At 41.9% G+C, this 20,276-nt stretch overlaps 1 protein-coding gene across 25 annotated transcripts in view; it reads right to left on the reverse strand.

The window, feature by feature from the left end:
* Positions 1–20,276, reverse strand: part of Ppp2r2b (protein phosphatase 2, regulatory subunit B, beta) — a 452,614-nt gene that overhangs the window by 134,403 nt on the left and 297,935 nt on the right. For 2 of the 25 annotated variants that reach the window (XM_063277529.1, XM_039097062.2), the window contains exon 1: positions 11,633–11,669. The exons of the other annotated variants lie outside the window; for them this stretch is intronic. In XM_063277529.1, coding sequence (XP_063133599.1) covers positions 11,633–11,654 — 22 coding nt within the window. In that variant the 5' untranslated portion in view covers positions 11,655–11,669. Of the gene's footprint in view, positions 1–11,632; positions 11,670–20,276 lie in introns of those variants that run through there. 25 annotated transcript variants of the gene reach the window in all.

Genomic DNA, 20,276 nt, shown 5'->3' on the forward strand with positions numbered 1-20,276 from the left:
TATGTACTCAAGAACTGGTTAGATAACCCAGATTCTATGACAAGGGAGTGGTCTGCATGGTGCCTCCCATACAAAAATCAGAGATCAATATTTGGAATTCAGTCACTGGTCTCACCAGATAACCCACTCCACAGCAATGACATTTCCTCACTGGGGCCAGTGGAAGATGAAGGGGTTTTCCCTGGAGTGGAGGCACAGGTCCAAGGTTAACGTGTAGATGAACCAAACCACACAAGAGGAGAAGGAGTGGGGGGATGTGCTCTGTATTTCACTGCCACAGTCCCCATCTTTTTATTATTTGTATAAATCATTTGGCTTTGAAGATGCCAAAGGCCAAGCCTCCAAGTGCACTGATGAGAATAAATTGGATAGCACAATAAATAACGTGCAGAACCAGGCTGCCAAATGAAGAAGGATTTAGATTACTTAAATCCTGGGCTAGGAGTTATCAAATCCAGTTTAATGCTGATAAGTGTGGGATAATAATTCTTTGCAAACAGCCCTATTCCTACCAAACACCCCCGTGCAACCCCTTCCATTCTTTTGCCTACCCTGTGCAAGCTGAAAGAAACCCAAGGGGATTTGTAGAGTGAAAAGGGATGCTATAAACGAGTAAAAATGAGCCGAGGTTATTAGACAATAATCCAAGATGCCTCTGCTTGGCTTAGAGGGAATATGAAGAGCTAATAGAATGAAGTGAGGTCTGATTAGCTACAGAAGGATTCTATATCAGAGTAGGCGTTAGATGACTAATTTGAACAGCAAGAAGGACTACACCATAGTTGAACACACTGCAAGACTGAACCAACCAGATCCTCCAGAGCTCCCAGAGACTAAACCACCAACCAAAGAGCAACCCATGGCTCTAGCTGCTTATGTAGCAGAGGATGGCATTGTCTGCCATCAGTAGGAGGAGAGGCCCTTGGTCCTGTGAAGGCTCGATTCCCCAGTGTAGGGGAATTTCAGGGCGGTGAGGTGGGAGTGGATGAGTAAATGGGGGAGCACCCTCAGAGAAGCAGGGGGAGGGGGGAGTTGATGGGGGATTCTAGAGGGGAAACTGGGAAATGGGATAACATTTGAAATGTAAATACATAAAATATCCAATAAAAAAAGAATCAGGGACATTGCTAGGTTGGTTCCTCAATGGCCTGATGGTGGGGTAAATTTTGAAGTATACATGCTACAGCAATAGGAAAACAGTCATCAGATGGCCTGTTCTCAGCATTTGGGACTATTTATACTGGACACATGCCCACACTCAGAGACTTGGCCTAGGGGATAGAAGTAGGATCCTGCCTTATAATACTAGAATCTTAGGAAGAGTCATAATCAGCTGCTGCTTGATGGAATAATGAATGATTTCATTCACTCACCAAATATCAATTGAGCAAATATGCACAAGGCATTGTTCTGAGGAATGGAGACAGTCACTAGCAATTGAACATTCACACTGGGCTACACAGTTGGTATTTACCTCTTCAATCCTTCCAGCTAGTCCATGATACACGTACCTCCCAGTGAGAGTAAATAACGTGCCAAGATCATACAGAAATGAGTGACACTTAAATCCAACAACAATTTCTGCCTCCCCCAACCTTGTCTGAAGCCTTCTGCTCTACAGTGCTTCCAAAGAAGGAAGTCAGCCATCATGAAAAGTATGAGCGTCTCTGCTATTGCTTCCCGGAAACCCCAGTCTTATCACACACCGTAGGTCCATTGCACAGGTTGTGTACACACTAGAGTACTCTTTTGCTTGGGTGTCATTTAATGCTCGGTATTACCATGAGGGGACAAATCCAGGACTGGAGCTTTGTGTTTTCATCTTCACCAACAATTACCAAGTGGCACATAGGTTAGGACACTCCTTAGGTCATCCTGAACAAGTTCCTTTTACAGCCAATAACTGCGTTGTATTTTCTAGCTCGGCACTGTCTGACAGGAGTAATGATAGTCACGATTATAATTTTAAATGTTCTAGTTGTAATATTTTAAAAGGAACAGGTAACTAATATATTTTATTGAATCAAAACTACTAGAAATACCATTGAAAGATACAATGAATATAAAAATTATTGAGGCTTACTGTCTCCTTATACTGTTTTAATTTCTGGCATGCGATGTACCTATATATCACTGGAGGTGAGTTTACACTGCAGCTGTTGTGTTTGTTCAGCTTGTTCTAACTAGATTTGATGAGCTGTGCCTTCTGGTGGTATTTACTGAGTGTCTACTTCATGCCTAGACTTGTATTGGGCATTTTCACATCCATCACACTTCATCTTCCCAGGGGCTTTTCAAGTAAACATCACTGGTCTCACATTGCAGTAAGAAGGAACTGAAGGCAGTGACTCAGGCTCCTAGACTATAGGGGAGATGTGCTTTCATCTCCTGATACTTCCTACAGGGCCTTGCAGATGGCCTGACACAAAGGCTGATGCTCTCTCACCCGGGCCCCTTTAATTCTTTTTCCCCTCTACTTTAAATCTCCTAGAGTTGCTATGGTCCCTAAGGCAAGGCACAGAGATGCCCCAGTGCTTATGAAGCAGGTCACCTTTTAGTCTAAGCAAATGAATTAGAGATGGGAAACTTCCCACTGGGGTGTTAGATTTACAGTGTCTATGGGTTTTTGTGGACAGTTTTACAGAGTTTCTTAGTATCTACTGATACCAAGAAGGGTACTCAGCCTTGGGGGAACAAAAATCATCTGCACAGGGGCCTCATCCTCAGCATCACTTGGAACTCTGACCATGGTGTGTGGGTGTCTGCATGCGTGAGTGCAAGTGTGTGTTGGAAGTGATTTTAAATGGCTTCTTCTCACTGCATGATATTTCCAGCATGAAATTATCTACTAGTTGCAACACAGGTTTCTTTTGTTTGTTTGTTTTTATACTCCAGATTTTATTCCCCTCCTGGTCTACCCTCTGAATGTTCCATATCTCATACCTTCTTCCGCACTCTGTCTCCACAAGGATGTCCCCACCCCACCCACCCCACTAGATCTAAACTCCCTGGGGCCTCCAGTCTCTTACAATTGATTTGTGTGTGAATGTGCACATAGGATAGACATGTCATGAAAGTGTGGATGTTATGGATCAATGGTTCAGGTATCATTTCTAGCATTACATAGGTTCCAGGGATTGAACTCAGGTCACCAGGCCGTGTTCCAAGTGTCTTCACTCACTAACCTATCTTGCTGGTCCAATAGTAAGTTCCTAAAAGAGGGATACTCCCGAAATATTTTGTGTATTTCTGTACAAGACAGTTAAACATCTTCCAGTCAAATGGTCTTGGCTCTGTCTCTGCTGTTTGCCGAGAGTCAGGTTCTTTAGAGGCTAAGAGTGACCTGGTCAGATGCTGAGAAAACTCTGATTAGATCCATAGTTCTTAGGGAAACAGAGGTGGTAGGCTCTTGATTCTAGCTCATACAAGAAAATCTTCAAGAAATTATGTTAACAGCATTCTAATTAAACGATTGATTGGTGATTTAATTAATTCCAAATATTTATTTGTCAACTAGTATGTGTTTCTGGTATGAGTAGAATTGTGCATATCCTGTCCTAGAGGACAACATAGCATAGCAATGGACTCGGGCTAGGAAGAAACACCTGTAATAGAATGTGATAAGGACATGGACAGAGTTCTGTGTAATACACAGAAAGCACAGAAACAGAAACTAGAGAAGACAGGAGAATATTCCTGGAGAAAGCATAATCTATCATCAGAGGTCAAATGAGAGAAAGTGTAAGAGATCAAATGAAAGCCAGTCTGGCCAAGGGCACAGGACAGAGGAAGGATAGCACACGGGGAACCTCACATAGTGTAGCACATTTAGAAGCCAGCAAAATTTTCACTTTGATCTGAACATGAGGTGCCAGGACTGTACGGAGGAAGAACACGTGTGCAGATGACACTGGGGTCAGCGGACTTTGGAGGTCTTGATGAGAATCTTTATGGATGGTCAGAGGAAAAGACAGCAAAGCAGCCAGAATTACAATGTAAGACGTCATTGAGTCTTGTGTACCTTAGTACTTCTCACATTCCATGACCACTGGTTTCCTGTCTACCTCTCCTACTATACTGAGTGAGGCCTTCAGTGCAAGGATTTCTGCTTTCATTATCTCCGGATGCATTGATACAGTATTTGCTGCAAAAATGCTAAATATGTATTTTGATGAATTATGTCTGTAGAAACTGTTAGTATATTTGAGGGGACTCAGTCTATTTGAAGATGCATTTATTATCCAGAGGAAGGGAGAGAGAAGGGAAGGAAGGGAGGGATGGTACATTTACTTAAAGTCCTTGGACCACCAGAAATTACATTTTTAAAATTGTGTATAAATATAGGCACTGTTTGAAGAATAGGGGATACTCATTTTCCTCAGATTCTAAAAAGTCTAAGATCTCCAAGATTAGGATCACTGGATAAAAGAGAACCTTTGTCAAATGTAGTATGGAAAACTTTCTAGCTATGGAAGGCTTTTTAGAGGTGGATCAGTTAGATAAATGACATTTCACACCAACAGTATGAAAATGAACATTCAGAGAAAGATATGATCTAACATTTACAATGAAAGGAGACATAGAAATAGACTTTAAAAAAAGACAGGTGTTATGGTGATAAGCTTACTGCTATATTGTGATATGAAATGTTCCCTAGTGGCTCTTGCGTTGAAGGATTGGTCCTTAGCGGCTATGCTATAGTACAGTAGAAACTGTAGGAATTGGGCCTAGCTAGAAGACTTTGGTCTTCGAAGGCATACTTTCCAAGATTATGTCCTTTCTCTGGTCCCTCCTCCCCTCTTTTCTGCATCCTGGATATTAGGAAGTAAGCAGTTTCATTCCACCATGCCTTCTGCAATGATGCTTTGCCACATGAAGTCCAGAAAGAATGAAACCAACTGATCATATATTGAAACCATTAAGGCTACGAGCTAGAGTAAGTTTTTCTTCCATTTACATTGTTCCTTTCAGACTTTTGTCTCAGTAACATAAAAAGGACCTAATGATATTTATAAGAGAAAATAAGAGAAATCTTTGGAGATGATTGGCAGCTATTTGGTCTTTAAAGAACAACACTGTGAGCAGATGTGAGAATCTTCAGAGAGTAAGCGAGGAGCTTTTAAAGTCACCATGGGAAAAGGCCAGTCTAAAGGGAAGAGCCCTTGACAATTTAAGCAGGGAATTCAAGGGAGGAAGATAAAATCTCTTGGCTATAAATTCCTTAGGGTTGGGGAAATGGCTCAGTGGGTGAAGTGCTTGGTATGTAAGGATGAGGACCTGAGTGAAATCCCAAGTACCCTTGTAAAAGTCAAATGCATGGTATGTAGCTGCAAATCTAGCATTGAAGAAACAGAGATAGGAGAATCCCCAGGGTACTGGTCAGGTTAGCCAGTGTGGCTGAAGCAACAAACTCTACAAACAAGGTAGAGACTGCTAAGAAAGCACCCAATGTCCATTCAAGGATTTAAGACACACACACACACACACACACACACACACACACACACACACACACACACACACACACACACATATACAGTGGCTAAGGATGTAGCTCAATTGATATTGAACTTGCAAAACATGCACAAAGCACTGGTTTCAACCCCCAGCACTGAATAAATTGAGTATGGTGGTACATACATGCAATCTCAGCTCTTGGGATATGGAAGTGGGGGATCAAAAGTTCAAGGTCATCCTTAGCTACATAGTGAGTTCAGGCCAGCCTAACACACATAAGACACCGTCTTAAAAAAAAATCTCTGATGCTCTTGTAGAATTCATTTTCTTTCCATTATCTTTTATAACTTGCCAAATTAGTTTAAGTAAATGAGATTTTATGGGTTTCACTCATAGATGAAAGTTTACAACAGATTGGTATTCACACTGATAAGAACAGATACCATACTTGATCATAGCCAAATGACTGGGAAGAGCTGATACCTATTTACATTTGTGGTAAGTCTGCCTCAATGCTGAAAGCTTGAGGTTTTGATGTATGATATCTGATTCCCACCTCCCAATAGCCACGCCCCCCACAATGAACATGTTTGTTTTTTGTTTTTATAGAGATGGTTTTAGTTACTGTTCATATCACTGTGACAGAATGCCTGACAGAAATACGGAGGAAGGATTTGTTCTGGTTCATGACTCAGGGCATATTGTTCATCATTGTAACATGGTGGGGAAGGACATGGTGGCTGGTGGCTCTATGGTGGAGAGAGAATGGGGCAACGATTATGCTGTGTCAGTAGTCAGAAGCAGAGGCAGTCTGTTAGCAGGATAAGTTATGAACTGTACTCCCCGTCTTCTATAACTTGCTATCTCAGCTAGATCCTACTGTCCATGGTTCTACAATGTCCTAAATATTATTAGCAACTGGGGAGCAAATAGTTCAGGTGTATGAGCCTGAGGAGGAGATTTCACATCCAAACCATAAACAACCAAAGTACTATTGTGGGTTAAATGAGAAGCGTTTCCCCGTAGGTCACATACAAGAGCACTTAGCCCCCTGCTGGTGGTGCGGTCTAGGGAGGTTAAGAAGTTTTTAGGATGTGGAGCCTTGCTAAAGGAAGTATGTCACTTGATAGTTTGTAGGCACACCCTACTTTCTTGTTTTCTTTTCTGCTTCATTTGTTCATTTGAGGCATGAGCTCCTAAGCCCCTGCTTTGGCCACTTACCCTGATGCTGTTCTGTCCCCAACATTATCAAGTCTAACTCTTGGTAAGTGAAAGCTAAACCTTCTTCCTTAAGTGATTTCTAATCATGATATTTTATCTAGCAACAGAGAAGTAACAAATACAGACACAAAGGGGAAAAATACTCCATTTTCAAGACACAAGGGGTGGATAATTATGTAAATACAGTACTCGTGTATGGAATTCTCTAATTTTTTTTCAATTAAAATAATGAATGTTCTAAAAGAAGTGAAGATCATAGGAGGGAATGGTTTCATAGATATTGTCTCACCAAAGGAACACATAGAAAATGGGCATACCTGGGTCTTAATTTCAGTTCTAACTCTTTAAGAATGAAATTTAAAAACCTATTATTAAAAATTATTCTCCAGAAAATCCTAAGCTTGTCATAGTTATTACTTCTATTTTCTCTTTTTATTTATTATCCTCTCATCCTGACTGTAGCCTCCCTCTCTTCACTCCTCCTTGGTTGGCAATGGTGAAGCAGATTCCATGAGAAAGGCTACAGGCTGGCAGAAGCCCCTTCACACACACACACACACACACACACACACACACACACACACACACACACACACACACACAATAGACATTCAGAGTGTAGGGTGAGCTTAATACAGACTCCTAACATTATATCCTTCATTGAGAAGTAGACTTTTCACATTCCAGAACATTTTTATATGTGTTTAAATGCACTTAGAAGCTGAGGTTAGAGGTACAGACGGGACAGTGAACAGGTGTGAACTGGTGATGAGTGTTCATTCACATCCACTCTTCTATGTGCTCTTGGAAAACCACATAGTTTTCTACTCTCATCTCACAGACTAGAGTCAATATCTAGGGGAAAGCAGTCTCCTGGGGCTGCCCTCTCTACCGGTGGTGAGCAGTATGCACACTCTTGAGGGTCCTGTCACAGCAAGGGTCAGGTCACCCTCCTTTGGGTTTGACAGAAGTGCTACTCCTGCCTGTGATGCAATTGTGAGAGCGCATGATTTTAGGTCATATGGCTCTTAATTTACTCTACTATGTCATATTTTATCCATTCGTGTATGTTACCCTAAATTAGTTTTCAAACAGCAGTGTGAAAAATATATTTTGGGTCAACTGTACTTTGGCAGATCGATATAAACCTAATTTCCAAATATAAATGGTAAAACATATGGTTCTGTGTGGGATGATGTCACAGGTGAGGCAGGTACAAGATAGAAGGAGGTCTGTCATTGGATAAGAAGGAAGGATGGGCAGGAGAAAAGTCTGAAGGAAGAGGAAGAGTCTGGAAGGAAGAGAAAGGAAGAGAGGAGGAGGAAAAGCAGAGAAGCCGTGGCAGGACAATGGAGGCTGATGTTAAGATCTTGCTCTGTGCCAGTGGAAGGGGAAGCCCTGGGTCCTGCTAAGACTGAACCCCCAGTGAACTAGACTGTTGGGGGGAGGGCGGCAATGGGGGGAGGGTTGGGAAGGGAACACCCATAAGGAAGGGGAGGGGGGAGGAGGATGTTTGCCCGGAAACCGGGAAAGGGAATAACACTCGAAATGTATATAAGAAATACTCAAGTTAATAAAAAAAAAAAAAGGAAAGTGAAAAAAAAAAAGATCTTGCTCTGTGTATTTACAGGTTGTTATTAATGTTCTCAAGGGATGGATGGTACCAGGCTTTGTATGTTTAGGTGGGCAATTATATCTTATCAATTGGATCTAAGATTATTGTGTTGTGTGTTCTTTTATGTGAGGGTTTGAGTGTAGGAAAGTGCAGCGGCTGGAGACACTGGGCTGCTGCAGCGAAGTTGGGATGTGTTTCCGCCAAGATATTTAGCAGATACCTTGGAGCACCGTGGTGCAGGACCTAGTGGGGTAAAAGGCAACCATACTTTTTTTATTTTTATATTTTTACAACAACAGTTCTAGATAAGAAATTGAGATTGCTCTCTCTCTCTCTCTTTCTCTCTCTCTCTTTCTCTCTCTCTCTCTTTGTGTGTGTGTGTGTGTGTGTGTGTGTGTGTGTGTGTGAAAGAGAAAGTAAGACAGAGATAGTGCTCAGTGCTGTGTGTGTTGTGTGTGTGAGAAGGAGAGAGGAGAGAGAGAGAGAGAGAGAGAGAGAGAGAGAGAGAGAGAGAGAGAACTTGCTTGAATATATACCTTACTGGTGATTCTTCATGGAGGTAATAGGATTTCCTTAATCGAGCCCATTAGACTACCTTCTTGTAATTATCTTTGGGGCCAATCTGTCTATGTAATGGGCTCTGGAGGAATCAAGCTTTCACGTTCTTACAAAGGAAATTGTTGTGCATGTGTCAGAAGAAAGCCATCTTGAAGAATTACTGGCTAACAGACTCAACAGCAACCCAGGGGACTTTGCTGTGATACTAAAGAAAACTGTTGAAGCTGGGACTTTATTGCTCCAAAGGGTATTTCTTTTTTCATGGGCTTTTTAATAAATTTAAAATGTGCATGATGACAATGGCATTGGGAACTCCATGCCATCTGGTGAGGCTGGGCAGGCTGCTGCCTGCCTGCTCTATATATGAGAGGATACGAAATCTTAAGGAGTGGAGAGACTGCCAAGACTCTTGATGGTTTCAAGTATAACATGGGATTGGCTGCCTTGCCTCTCTAGATTGGACTAGCAAGTTTTCCTTCCCTGGACTGTTAATGCCTGGTATGTTGGACATGTGTCATCCAGTGTACTTAAAGATAATTGTATTGTGCAGCAGGAATGCCATTTTTCTGTTTCTTCCTATGCAAATTAGTAACATGCAGGGCAGAGAATGGATTTATAATGAAGATAACAGATAGTAACTCTGTGAGTCCAATGTGGCCTTCCAAAGTTGATCTGGAGAAGCGCTAATTCCTAGTACCTCAGAATGGGACGAATTTAGAAAAAGGGTTACCACAGAAGTAATTATTTTAGATGAAGCCAATAAGATGGGTTCTAGTCTACTGTGATCGGTGTCCTTATGGAAAGGAGAAGTTGGGACAAAGAGATACACTTGCACAAAGGGAAAACACCATGTGAATGTCAAGGCAGAGAAGAAGTGGTTCATTCATCCCTACCTATGGACCATCCAAGATTGCTGACAAATCACTAGCGACTGGGAATCAACATGATATCTCCATTAGACTTCAGACAGAAACATCATCTTGATGTCTTGATCATGGGCTTTTCTAGAAATGTGGGAAAATTCATCTCGACTTGTTGACGAACCCAACTTTCTCATAGTATTCCTGGTAAGTTAACAAAAGAGGCACCAACCATGTTGAGAAATTTCATGTTGAGAAATTTGCTCACCTCATTTCGACCTCTTAAAAGCCCTTTGGCTTTTGGCATAAACTAGTTATCAGTGGGGAGCCATGGCTTGGTGGATAGTGGTTCTCTATCTTTTCTTGACCAATGCTGCATTCACTGATACAAAAGGACTTGGGTGCTTCTCTATATAGGACTTAAAAGTGTGGGAAATCAGCAAGGGAGGCTAAAGGAAGGGAGCACACCCTGGGCTCTCTCCAAGTGTGATTCATGCAAGTGTCCTTTGCAGAAAGAAAAAGTGAGGAGCCATTTGTACATACAGCAAGTGGCAGTTGATATTAATTAAATTAATTAATATGACTAATTAATTTAGATGGTATTCCTGTGTTTTCTCACGGTTCACTCACTTTCCTTCCACAAATGCTATCCTGAGCTTTGAAGCACCGAAGCTTGATCATGCTTAACTTTTAAAACAATCATTTCATTTTTTTCAGACTGTCCTCTAAACTTATTCCAAATCCTTTTTTTCTGTCAAGTTGATCTCTTCCAACTTCCTCCCAACAGGTCTGCTGTCATACAGGGAAGCAGAGAGCACTCAATTGTAAAGCCAAAAGGAGCAAGAACCCCCATGAGCTATAAGTTAGAATGTGCCTCAAATATGATGGCCACAAAATCATTAAGCAAATATTGCTGCCAATCGGTCTGCCTCAGTGAGTGGTTATGGGTAGGATTACCAAGATTAAACCAAGACCAACAGCGTGCAAATATGGGCCCAACTGACCTTATTGATTCTTCCCTCCTGAGAAAGAATCACAGCTTAGCAGGCAGAAATCAATTCAACTGCATTATGTTAAGCTGAGGGTAGGTTTATTCAACACCATGCCTGGAAATCACTTTATAAATAGCAAAATCCAACAAAAACAACAATCATAACTATATAAAAATATACATGTTGATTTACAGATACTTATGTATTTACACAAATAAGGATCTGCTTCCTCTAATTTGAAACTTGAATTAAAATGGAGATCATAGACCCTTCTCTCTCTCTCTCTCTTTCTCTCTCTCTCTCTCTCTCCATCTCTCTCTCCCCCACACCCCTTGAGGATACTTGTGTTCATTTGTCCACATCAGCCACCCCTAGATTTCAGGGTAGAGTGACAAGAGCAAACATAGTTTATATTTCTACATCAGAAGAAGCAGCAGAAGCTGATTATTCCTAAGGAATTCATCCCTTTTGGCTTTTACATTAAAGGAAGCTGGCCCTTGGGCTTCAGTGCACCACAGGAAACAGAAGATACATTCTTTCCCTCTCTAGTGAGAACTCACAGGCTGAAGAGAGCTTTCAACATCAACAATGGGTGGAGAAATCTGGCCTTCCAGCAGTGAGCATTGTGAACATCTACCCCAGTCCTCCCGTGTGTCCCCAGGGAACCGACCTGTGTACTCCTCAGCTCCGGGGACTCAAGCCAGGCAATCATTGTTCTTAGGGGTTCTGCCCTAACCTAAAACCCCTTTTTGGCAATGGTGCCAAAAAGAGTGCCTTCCCATTTCCGATTGCTAGGCAACACCAGCAACACATTTTTACTGCAAGAATTTATTTGTGGTTCTGCCTGAGAATAGCTCCAGCTTATTTCTTCTTTAGCCATGCTATTTACTCCCGAGCCTGCCTTGCTTGCTCAGACATGTTTCTTTTACCTTTGTGGTCTTTCCCAGCCATGGTGAAATTTTAGGTGGATTCTGGGCTTCTCTGTTAAGGAGCCTGTGAGGCAACTGAAGTATTTTTGTCAACACGGTGATCTGGCAATCAGGAGACCAATGGTCAGATTCATTTATTCCAAATTGCCAAATTTGTTTATTCCAAATTGTCAAATGGCTATATTACTAACATTCAGTTTGAAATATGAACCATCCATTCTCATTTCAATAGGGGGAAAATCATCTACCCAAACTTTTTAATTGTTCCAACCTGGGTCCCAAGGTAGAGGAGACCTCTTTGCAGTAGTAGATGAAGTCTCATCTGCCTCTCAGTCTAAGATGTGTTGGAGTGATGTGGTCGGGGATGAGAACATAATGATATGAGGAACAAGAAGAGGCTGAGCTCATCAGGCCTAGGTACCAATCCCAGCTTTACCACCTGGAGACCCTCGACTCTGAGCTAGCTTCAGCATCCATGGCTTTCTCATCTATAGAACAAATAGGATTCCAACTACTGTTCCAAGCTTTTGAACTCTTCTCCCTAAATGAGATAACAGAGACATGCATCTCAGGACTCTTTTGAAACATCTAATGAGAAAATAATGCAATAGCAGTCTGGGGAGTTGTTGATGATGATGCTCCTGCCACATAGGCAGAACATTCTTCAAGGACCTTTGTCATGAGCGTCCCATACTACAAACAAAGCCCTCTAAACTCGGTCACTGACTCTCTTTGAAATCTGGTTCCCCCCATCTAAACTGCTCACAGGAAGAGAGACTGAAGGAACAGGAAGCATGAATATGTTTTAAAATGGCGAATTTTCTTAGAAGAGTGACTCCCCTTTAGAGAAACCCTCTTTGGCTTTTGGCATTAAGAAGCACACACAGTTAGTTCTTGGCTCATTGACAGAGCTTAATTGGCCTGGCTATGAAAACCTTACTGAGTTATTATGTGCTACACCTGTGATGGCTATGCATCACGTTAATCAAAACAATTAGGTTGGGGACCCAGAGAATGGCTTTCACCACTGTGCATAACCCTCCTCACTTCCAGAAGGAAATGAGCAGCTGCTTTCTGGTCTCTCATATTGCTTTCCATTCTTGGAGAGAGATCTCAATCAGATCCACCTCGGCTGAATAACATTCATCATGGTGTCATTACACATCTGTGAGGAAATACTGACTTTGACTTAGAAACAGCTTTGGGGCTATGGGTAAAAAGAACCCCATGGACCAATCACTGGACAGTACAGAGAGCTGGTGACAACCAGAGTCAGGGGCAGGACAGTTAATCCCAGTGAGGTATCTCCAGAGGAGGGAAAAATGAATAGGAACATGGGCAAAGGATTTGTTTGCTAGCCTGTGAAAGGAAGAAAGACGATGAGATTCTTGGGACAGATTAATCCTGTGTTTTTGTATTTTTCTCAATGAAGCTGAAGAATCATTAAAAATGTATTTCATTGTGTGGATTTCTTTTTACCCATAGGCCAAGGAGACTGAAAAAAAGTGGTGTGAGTAAAAGCTGGCTCTATAAAGGCTTAACACTCTGGGTTCAATCCCATGGGATAAGATGGCCCTAGGGGCACTGCAAAGCCCTGGGGGTGCTTTGCAAAACCCACTGTGAGCTGAAGCTCTGGAAGGGCAACTCAGCCAGCTCACATGGTGGATTCAAATTTGGGCTCTCAACTCTGAGCCTTTCCTTCCTTGGACTGGCTGCCATCTGTGGACAAAGCCTAATTCAAGGGCTGCAGACCAGGCTAGGTTTGCTAACAAGACCACAGACCCTTCCGTACTACTCACTACCTGTCAGCCATCTGTTTTAGAATTTGATTTTGAGAAGAGGCTCTTTGCAAATGGCTCCATATCTCTAAAATACCATAGACAGAAAGGTCAGCCTCCTGTCCCTAATCACTGTCTCTGCCATTACAGAGTCATAAAAAATGGCTCTCATCTCCCCCTAGGTGGACAGGTGGCTGTGAAATCATTCTAGGGACATAGTAGACGACATCAGTGGATCGTTTCAACTAAGAAGATGCTAATAGTGGCTTTCCGTCTAGTTTTATTTAGGTTTGTCTAGAGAAACACCAGAATGAGCCATTATATCTGTGGTTCCCAACCTATGCATCAAACCATAACATGGTGTCCCAGTTAGGTTTCCATTGTTGTGGGGGGAAAACACCTTGACAAAAACAACTTGGGAAGAGACAGAGTTCATTTGCCTTACACTTCCAGATTATAGTGCCTCACTGGGGGAAGTCAGCACAGGAACTACGCATGCCACCAGGAACCTGGAGGCAGGAATTGAGCAGAGGCCATGGAGTGGTGCTGCTTACTGGCTTGCTTGCCATGCTTTATGCAGCCTGCTTTCTTATGCTACTCAGGACTACCTGCCCGAGATGGCACAGGCTCTAGTGACATGGTCCTCAACGTCAATCTCTCAATCAAGAAAATGCCCTACCTAACTGCCCCCAGGGAAATCTGCTGGAGGAATCTTTGAGTTGAGGTTCCTTGTTTCAAAGAACAAAAGACTAGCCAGGATACATGAACAAACTAATAGAGGATGCTATAGAGTCTTTTAAAAATGGAGGGAGGGGGGTTGGGGATTTAGCTCAGTGGTAGAGCGCTTGCCTAGGAAGCGCAAGGCCCTGGGTTCAGTCTCCAGCTCCGAAAAAAAAAAAAAAAGAACCAAAAAAAAATGGAGGGAGGAGTGGTGTTAGCTCCCTGGTAGAATGGTGTGCTCAGAGTCCTAGGTTTTATCTCAGCAACACAAGTAAAACACAAAGTAAACTAAATAGATTTAACCTCTGACAAATATGTGAGAAGCAGCAAGAGGGACCCATGGTTGGTGACATATTTCTGCCAATCACTGCAAGGATACCTTTATAGACTTGAACATAATTAAAAATGTACCGCAATTTGATCCAAATCAATGCCAAACAGATAAGGGTCTGAGGATCCCAATCTGATCCTAAGATTTGAGAAGCCAGGTGGAGTCTAATTAGGTGAGGGTGTCATATAATAATAATAATAATAATAATGCAGAATGAAGTGAAAACATTAATTTATGTGCACCACTCTTCTTTTTAAAGTTACCAGATTGCTACAGTGCACGTTATTAACTAGTTTGTAGCTAACTCCTTAATAGACAGAACCACTGGGCACTTTTTCCCAGCCCAGTAGCAATGTGAAGGCTATTACTACAGAAGTGACAGAACCTCAGAAAAGCTGATGTTGCTAAGTAGAAAGTGGCAGAGTGAGGGACATATACCAAGACTAATTTTTCAGATCTGTGATATTTCCAATTAAGCTGTTAACATCAAGACAGTTGTAGATATTAATATGTTCTTGTATGAAATGAGACAGTAATGGCCCCTCTACCCAGTTTCTCATAACTACATCAACATCACATGAAAAGTTATGGCCACATCACAGCCAGGATGCTGATATCAATTCAGTTCAAGTACAGCACATTCCTATTACTGCCGTGGTCTCTCAAGTTACCTTCTTGCAGTAATACCTCTTTCTCTCCAGGTCCACTCTCTCTCTCTGGAACTCTTGGCAACTGTTTATCACCTTGCTGTTCCTATAATCTTGTCATTTCAAGAGTGTTACATGAATGAAGAACAGCAGATCTGTAGTTGCCAGAGGTAAGGAGAGGTTATGATCCAGGTCATAAGCTTTGGGAATTGTTTTTTTCAGTCATCCTCTTGGTTTGTTATTATTATTATTATTATTATTATTATTATTGTTGTTGTTGTTGTTGTTGTTGTTGTTGTTGTGGGTATCAGTAGTTTACTCTTTTTTGTTGCTGAGTTGTATTCCAGAGTCTAGAGATAGCATAGTTGTTTAGGTATCTACCTATGTAAGGAGTTACTTTAAGTTTTTAACAATTACGTAAAAATGTTGCTATAAATAGCATTTAGAAGTTTAGATGTATTTTTTTGGTGTATGAGCATGCTTTTTAACTTTTATGAGATAAATGTCCAGGAATGCAATCTTGGCTACGTCATTGGTTTTACAAGAAATTTCCATATCGTTTTCTAAGATGGCTGTATAGTCTACATGGCCACTGACAGTCTGAATGGTAAAAGTATCTCTAGGCTCCAGTGTACAGGGATATCACTAGATTTTACTCAGCCACAGTGATACATGTGGTCTGGATTTTCATTTCCTCCGTGGCTTGCAATGTTCTCCATATTTGTATGAACCTGATTTTTGTGTGTCTGTTACTGCTGATGAGGTGTCTCATGTGTTTGGCCATTTTCTAACCTGATTATATTCTTAATGCTGAGTGATAAAGGCTCCTCAGATACCTAGAAACTAGTGTTTGTCTATAGTTTGAAATATTTTCTGTGGCTTGTTTCACTTTCCAATTAGCCTTTGGCTGAGGTAAGTGGTGACCATTTTTGCGAGGCTCCATTTACAGATGGTGCATTTGGGGTCAAATGCTAGAACATTCTTTGTCTAGCTGTAGTCTAGTTGTAGACAACTTTCTGTCTTTCCTGCTTTTAAAAAATAACTTTATATATAATTCTATAATCCATTCTGGAAATTCAGTTTCTCTGGTAACATTTGTTGAAACACTGTGTATCTGCTATTCAACTGTTCTGCATGTTGGGATAAGTGGATAGAACATCACTTAGTAGATATGTATCTACTCCTGGATTTTGGATTCTGTTCCACTGATCTATGTCTTTAACCATTCATTAGTGACATAGTTTGGCCACTGTAGATCTGTAATAAATATTAAAAGACACATTTCTCTCTTTTTATTCTTAAAAATTCCATGAATTAGCTATTCTTGTTCCTTTGACTTTTCATATGTATAGCTATAAAAATAACTGGTAGGATTTTGATAGAAGTTGCATTAAATGTGGATAGAGTTGACAACTCTACTTTGAGTGATCAAGTTCTGTGCTTTCAATCTACGAATGACAACCTTCATTATTTTAGAATTAGGCCACATCCACCTATTCACTGGCCTCAAAGGCATCTTATACATCAGGTGTAAGAACATTTGACACAAAACTGTATATTTCTATAAGAAAGGAAGAGCTCTGCAGCTGTTAGATGACAAAGAACACTCTATCCCAGCAAGAGGAATGAATAGTGACAATGACTGCTGCCTAGAGGCAAGGGTGTCCCTTACGAATAGCACTGTGACTATTCAGTTCTAGCTCTTAAGAACAAAGCCATCATGGAACCCATTAATTAGTATGCTAAATAAAATATAAATTTGGAAACTCCGTCCTAGAATATAGTAACAAATATCATCTTGAAAAAGAACATGAACCCAGCATTGCTATGGCTTATAAATTTTAATCAGAAGTCAGAAATTCATTAAAATGTTGGCAGCTACTTTGAATTAACATAAAACAAAATAGACTAAATATGCTCATTAGTAGGCTGGATCCATGTCCAGAAACTGTTCTTTGTTATTTTTTACGTAAGGGAGTCAACAAGGGAGAATCTCCAGCCTGGGGGTACTCAAAAATCCATCTCCAACAGTAGACAGATACCATCAGGCCTTGCTACATGCTCTCTGAACATTAGAGTTCTTATGTCAGGAGACACTCTGTGATTTGGGAGGTCAGGGATGGCTCCCCAGGAAGTGACTCTCTGGATTATCTGCAAGCATACTACTAGGAAAGGCAAACAGGTATTTATAGCAGGAGATGCTCCTAGGGGAGCTATCCAGTTGATGCTTTACTGTGCTATTTCAGCATCATATCTGAAGCACCCATTGATAGGATCAGGAGAAACACAGAAGTCAGCTTCTAAGTACCATTCAGTGGAGTGGAGTGGAAAGAGGGTTCCCACAGTTCTCCAAGCCTGGACCACTCATATACGCACCCATACAGACAAACATACACATAGATGCATGCACACACATAGGTGAACACACCCATGTACACATATAACATGTTGGCAAACACAAACACATGCACATACACATACACACACACACACACACACACACACACACACACACACACACACACACACACACACACCCTAGTGTTATATAAGCTATGAAGAAAAGTTACACAGCATCACAGGAGAGGGGATAGTGGTGATCGCTACAGTCAGCATGGGTCTAGGAAGGCTGCTCATTAACATCTGAGCAGACTTGAAGGAAGAAATGAGCCAACCATAAATGCACACTGAAGAAAAGAGTTCTCCAAGGAGGGAACCACGGTGGTAAAAGTCTGAAGTGGCAACTTATTTGGTTCATTTATGGAGTAGCCTTGGCAGGCCGCTAGGGCAGAAGAGTGATGGGCATCTGGGAGGAGGAGCCAGGGACTGCAACCCTGCAAAACGTCCAGCCTTAGATGTAAAGAGAAGTTCTCGAGATATTCTGTGCAGGGCAACGACATGATGACAGAGACAGTGAGCAGAGAAAGTGGAAGAAGAGAAATTGTAAACCTTAATACAGTTCCAGGGTGACATGGCAGTGGCTTGGACTAATGTAGTAGCAGCAGTAGGAGTAGGGAGAGGCAGGTCGGTTTGACATAGTCTGAAGCTAGAGGTCACAGGGTTGTCTTTGAAGGCATGAAAAGTGAGAAGAGGGGAGTGCAGGATGCATCCGGAGGCTGCACCTTCAATGACTACTTAATTTATTGAGAGGGGAAAGTTTGTGCCTCTGATTTTGCAAGGCCATCACCCTTGATGGTGATTCAGGTCTCAAGTCAATGTTTACCTTTGCCCCAGATCACATCCATTCTGTCATTGAAGTACTCAGATGTCATTTTCCTGGAATTAACAGTATCCAAAAGCATCTTACCCAGTTTACTAATTGTGTTGACTCATTATCTGGATAGGCATACAAACTCCAGGGGGATAAGGACGATGTCCACCTAGTTTTTTGCACTCTCATCAGTACCTAATTTGGTGCCCGAGTCTGATATGCTCAATAAATATCTGTTGACTGAGATTTATGAAGTGTGAGACAGACTAAGCAATTTTCAGTTTTATTCACACAATCCTTTATAGAACAATTAGGTAATGGATGAAATGATGTTGATTTGCTAAGGCAGGTACCATGCCAGTCTCCAGGGAAACAGAAGCCAGCAGAGAAGGCACCATTTGTAGCCTGTGGCTTTAGAGTACCCTGGTGGAAGTCCATCCATTTGATGTACTGAGGATTCTTAATAAGAATGGAGAACTATGACAGGTTGATTAGTGTTAATTCAAGTAGAGCTAGGGGAATGTCAGTCTGGGGATCCTACCATGTTGGGGAGCATAGCAAAGATTCTCAGAACTGGGATACAGAGAGGAGTCACTTTGGGCTTCGGTGACCTCTGAGAAGGATGTGTTTTATGGAGTTTCTTTTACAAGGAGAAAGATGTTGAATTCTGGCTGAAGCTTGATTTACTCTGCGGTCTTAGGTTCTGGGGCTCAGCTAGATAATAAACCCAGAAAATAAACTCATCAATGCAATATCTGGGTTTTCCCTTATATCTTGGGACTACCCACTCAGTAGTGCTGCTGTTAAGAATAAAAGCGTCAGGTCTTGGAAATTCTTAACCAGACTGGATCCTTCTGTACAGTACAGTTATATCCAAATTGGTGGTTGTTAGCATTTTGTCTAAACTCTGCCCCACAGTTACCTGGCAACAGCCAGGTATGCCTGACTCACTGTAAAAGGGGCTGCTTGCCACCTCCTCTCTCTCTGGTTCTTGCTTTCTGGCTCCTGCTCTGTCCCCTCACCCCTTTACCCTTCTCTCCCCATTCCCTTCCCACCCCCTCTCTCCATGTGCTCATAGCTGGCCTCTACTTCTCTCCTCTTCTCTGTCTCTGTCTCTCTGTCTTTCTGTCTCTGTGTCTCTCTCTGTCTTTCTGTCTCTGTCTCTCTCTGTTTTTCTGTCTCTGTCTCTCTCTCTCTGTCTTTCTGTCTCTGTCTCTCTCTCTCTCTGTCTTCCTTTCTCTGCCTCTATTACCCTCTCAACTCCTCTCCCCCATGCCCTGAATAAACTCTATTCTATGCTATACCATTTTGTGGCTGGTCCCTCATGGGGAAGGGATGCCTCAGCATGGGCCCACAGAGGCTCCTCCTTCCCCCATAACTGACTACACGTCCACCAAAACATATTTCTTCTCTCTTTATCTTTTTATAAAACAGCATTTGTTTCCATGACTTGGATTAAAAAAAAAACAACTAACCTTTGGGTCACCTATAACTATTGTCTCTTCTCATAACCTGTCACAACTCTTAACTTACAAAGGCTCACAGACTTTCCCTCCCTCCAGGGTTCTTTCTCTTCAGGTATCGCTAACAGAAGACCCTACACTCATCTTCCAATCATGCCTGCCTCTTAATATTTCCAATATTCTTCCTCGACTAAATACTAACCACTGCCTACCTCCTACGCTGAAACATCAGAGGAACTTTTTCCTCCTCCTTCACACACACAGGAGGAGACATTGCCTCAGGCCATCTATACCTGGTATAGCGATGGCAGCTTTTTTTACATGAAGGAGCCTGGAGAGGTGGCTCAGTGGTTAAGAACACTGGGTGCTCTTCCAGAGGACCACAGTTCAATTCCCAGCACCCATAGTGGCTACTATTAAGTTACTGACAGTCTAAGGACCCTTACCAGGCAGGGCTAGGTGGCAGCCTGAATGTATGAAAGTTAGAGGATTCC

This window comes from Rattus norvegicus, chromosome 18, assembly GCF_036323735.1.
Source record: "Rattus norvegicus strain BN/NHsdMcwi chromosome 18, GRCr8, whole genome shotgun sequence".
Taxonomy (NCBI): Eukaryota; Metazoa; Chordata; class Mammalia; order Rodentia; family Muridae; genus Rattus; species Rattus norvegicus.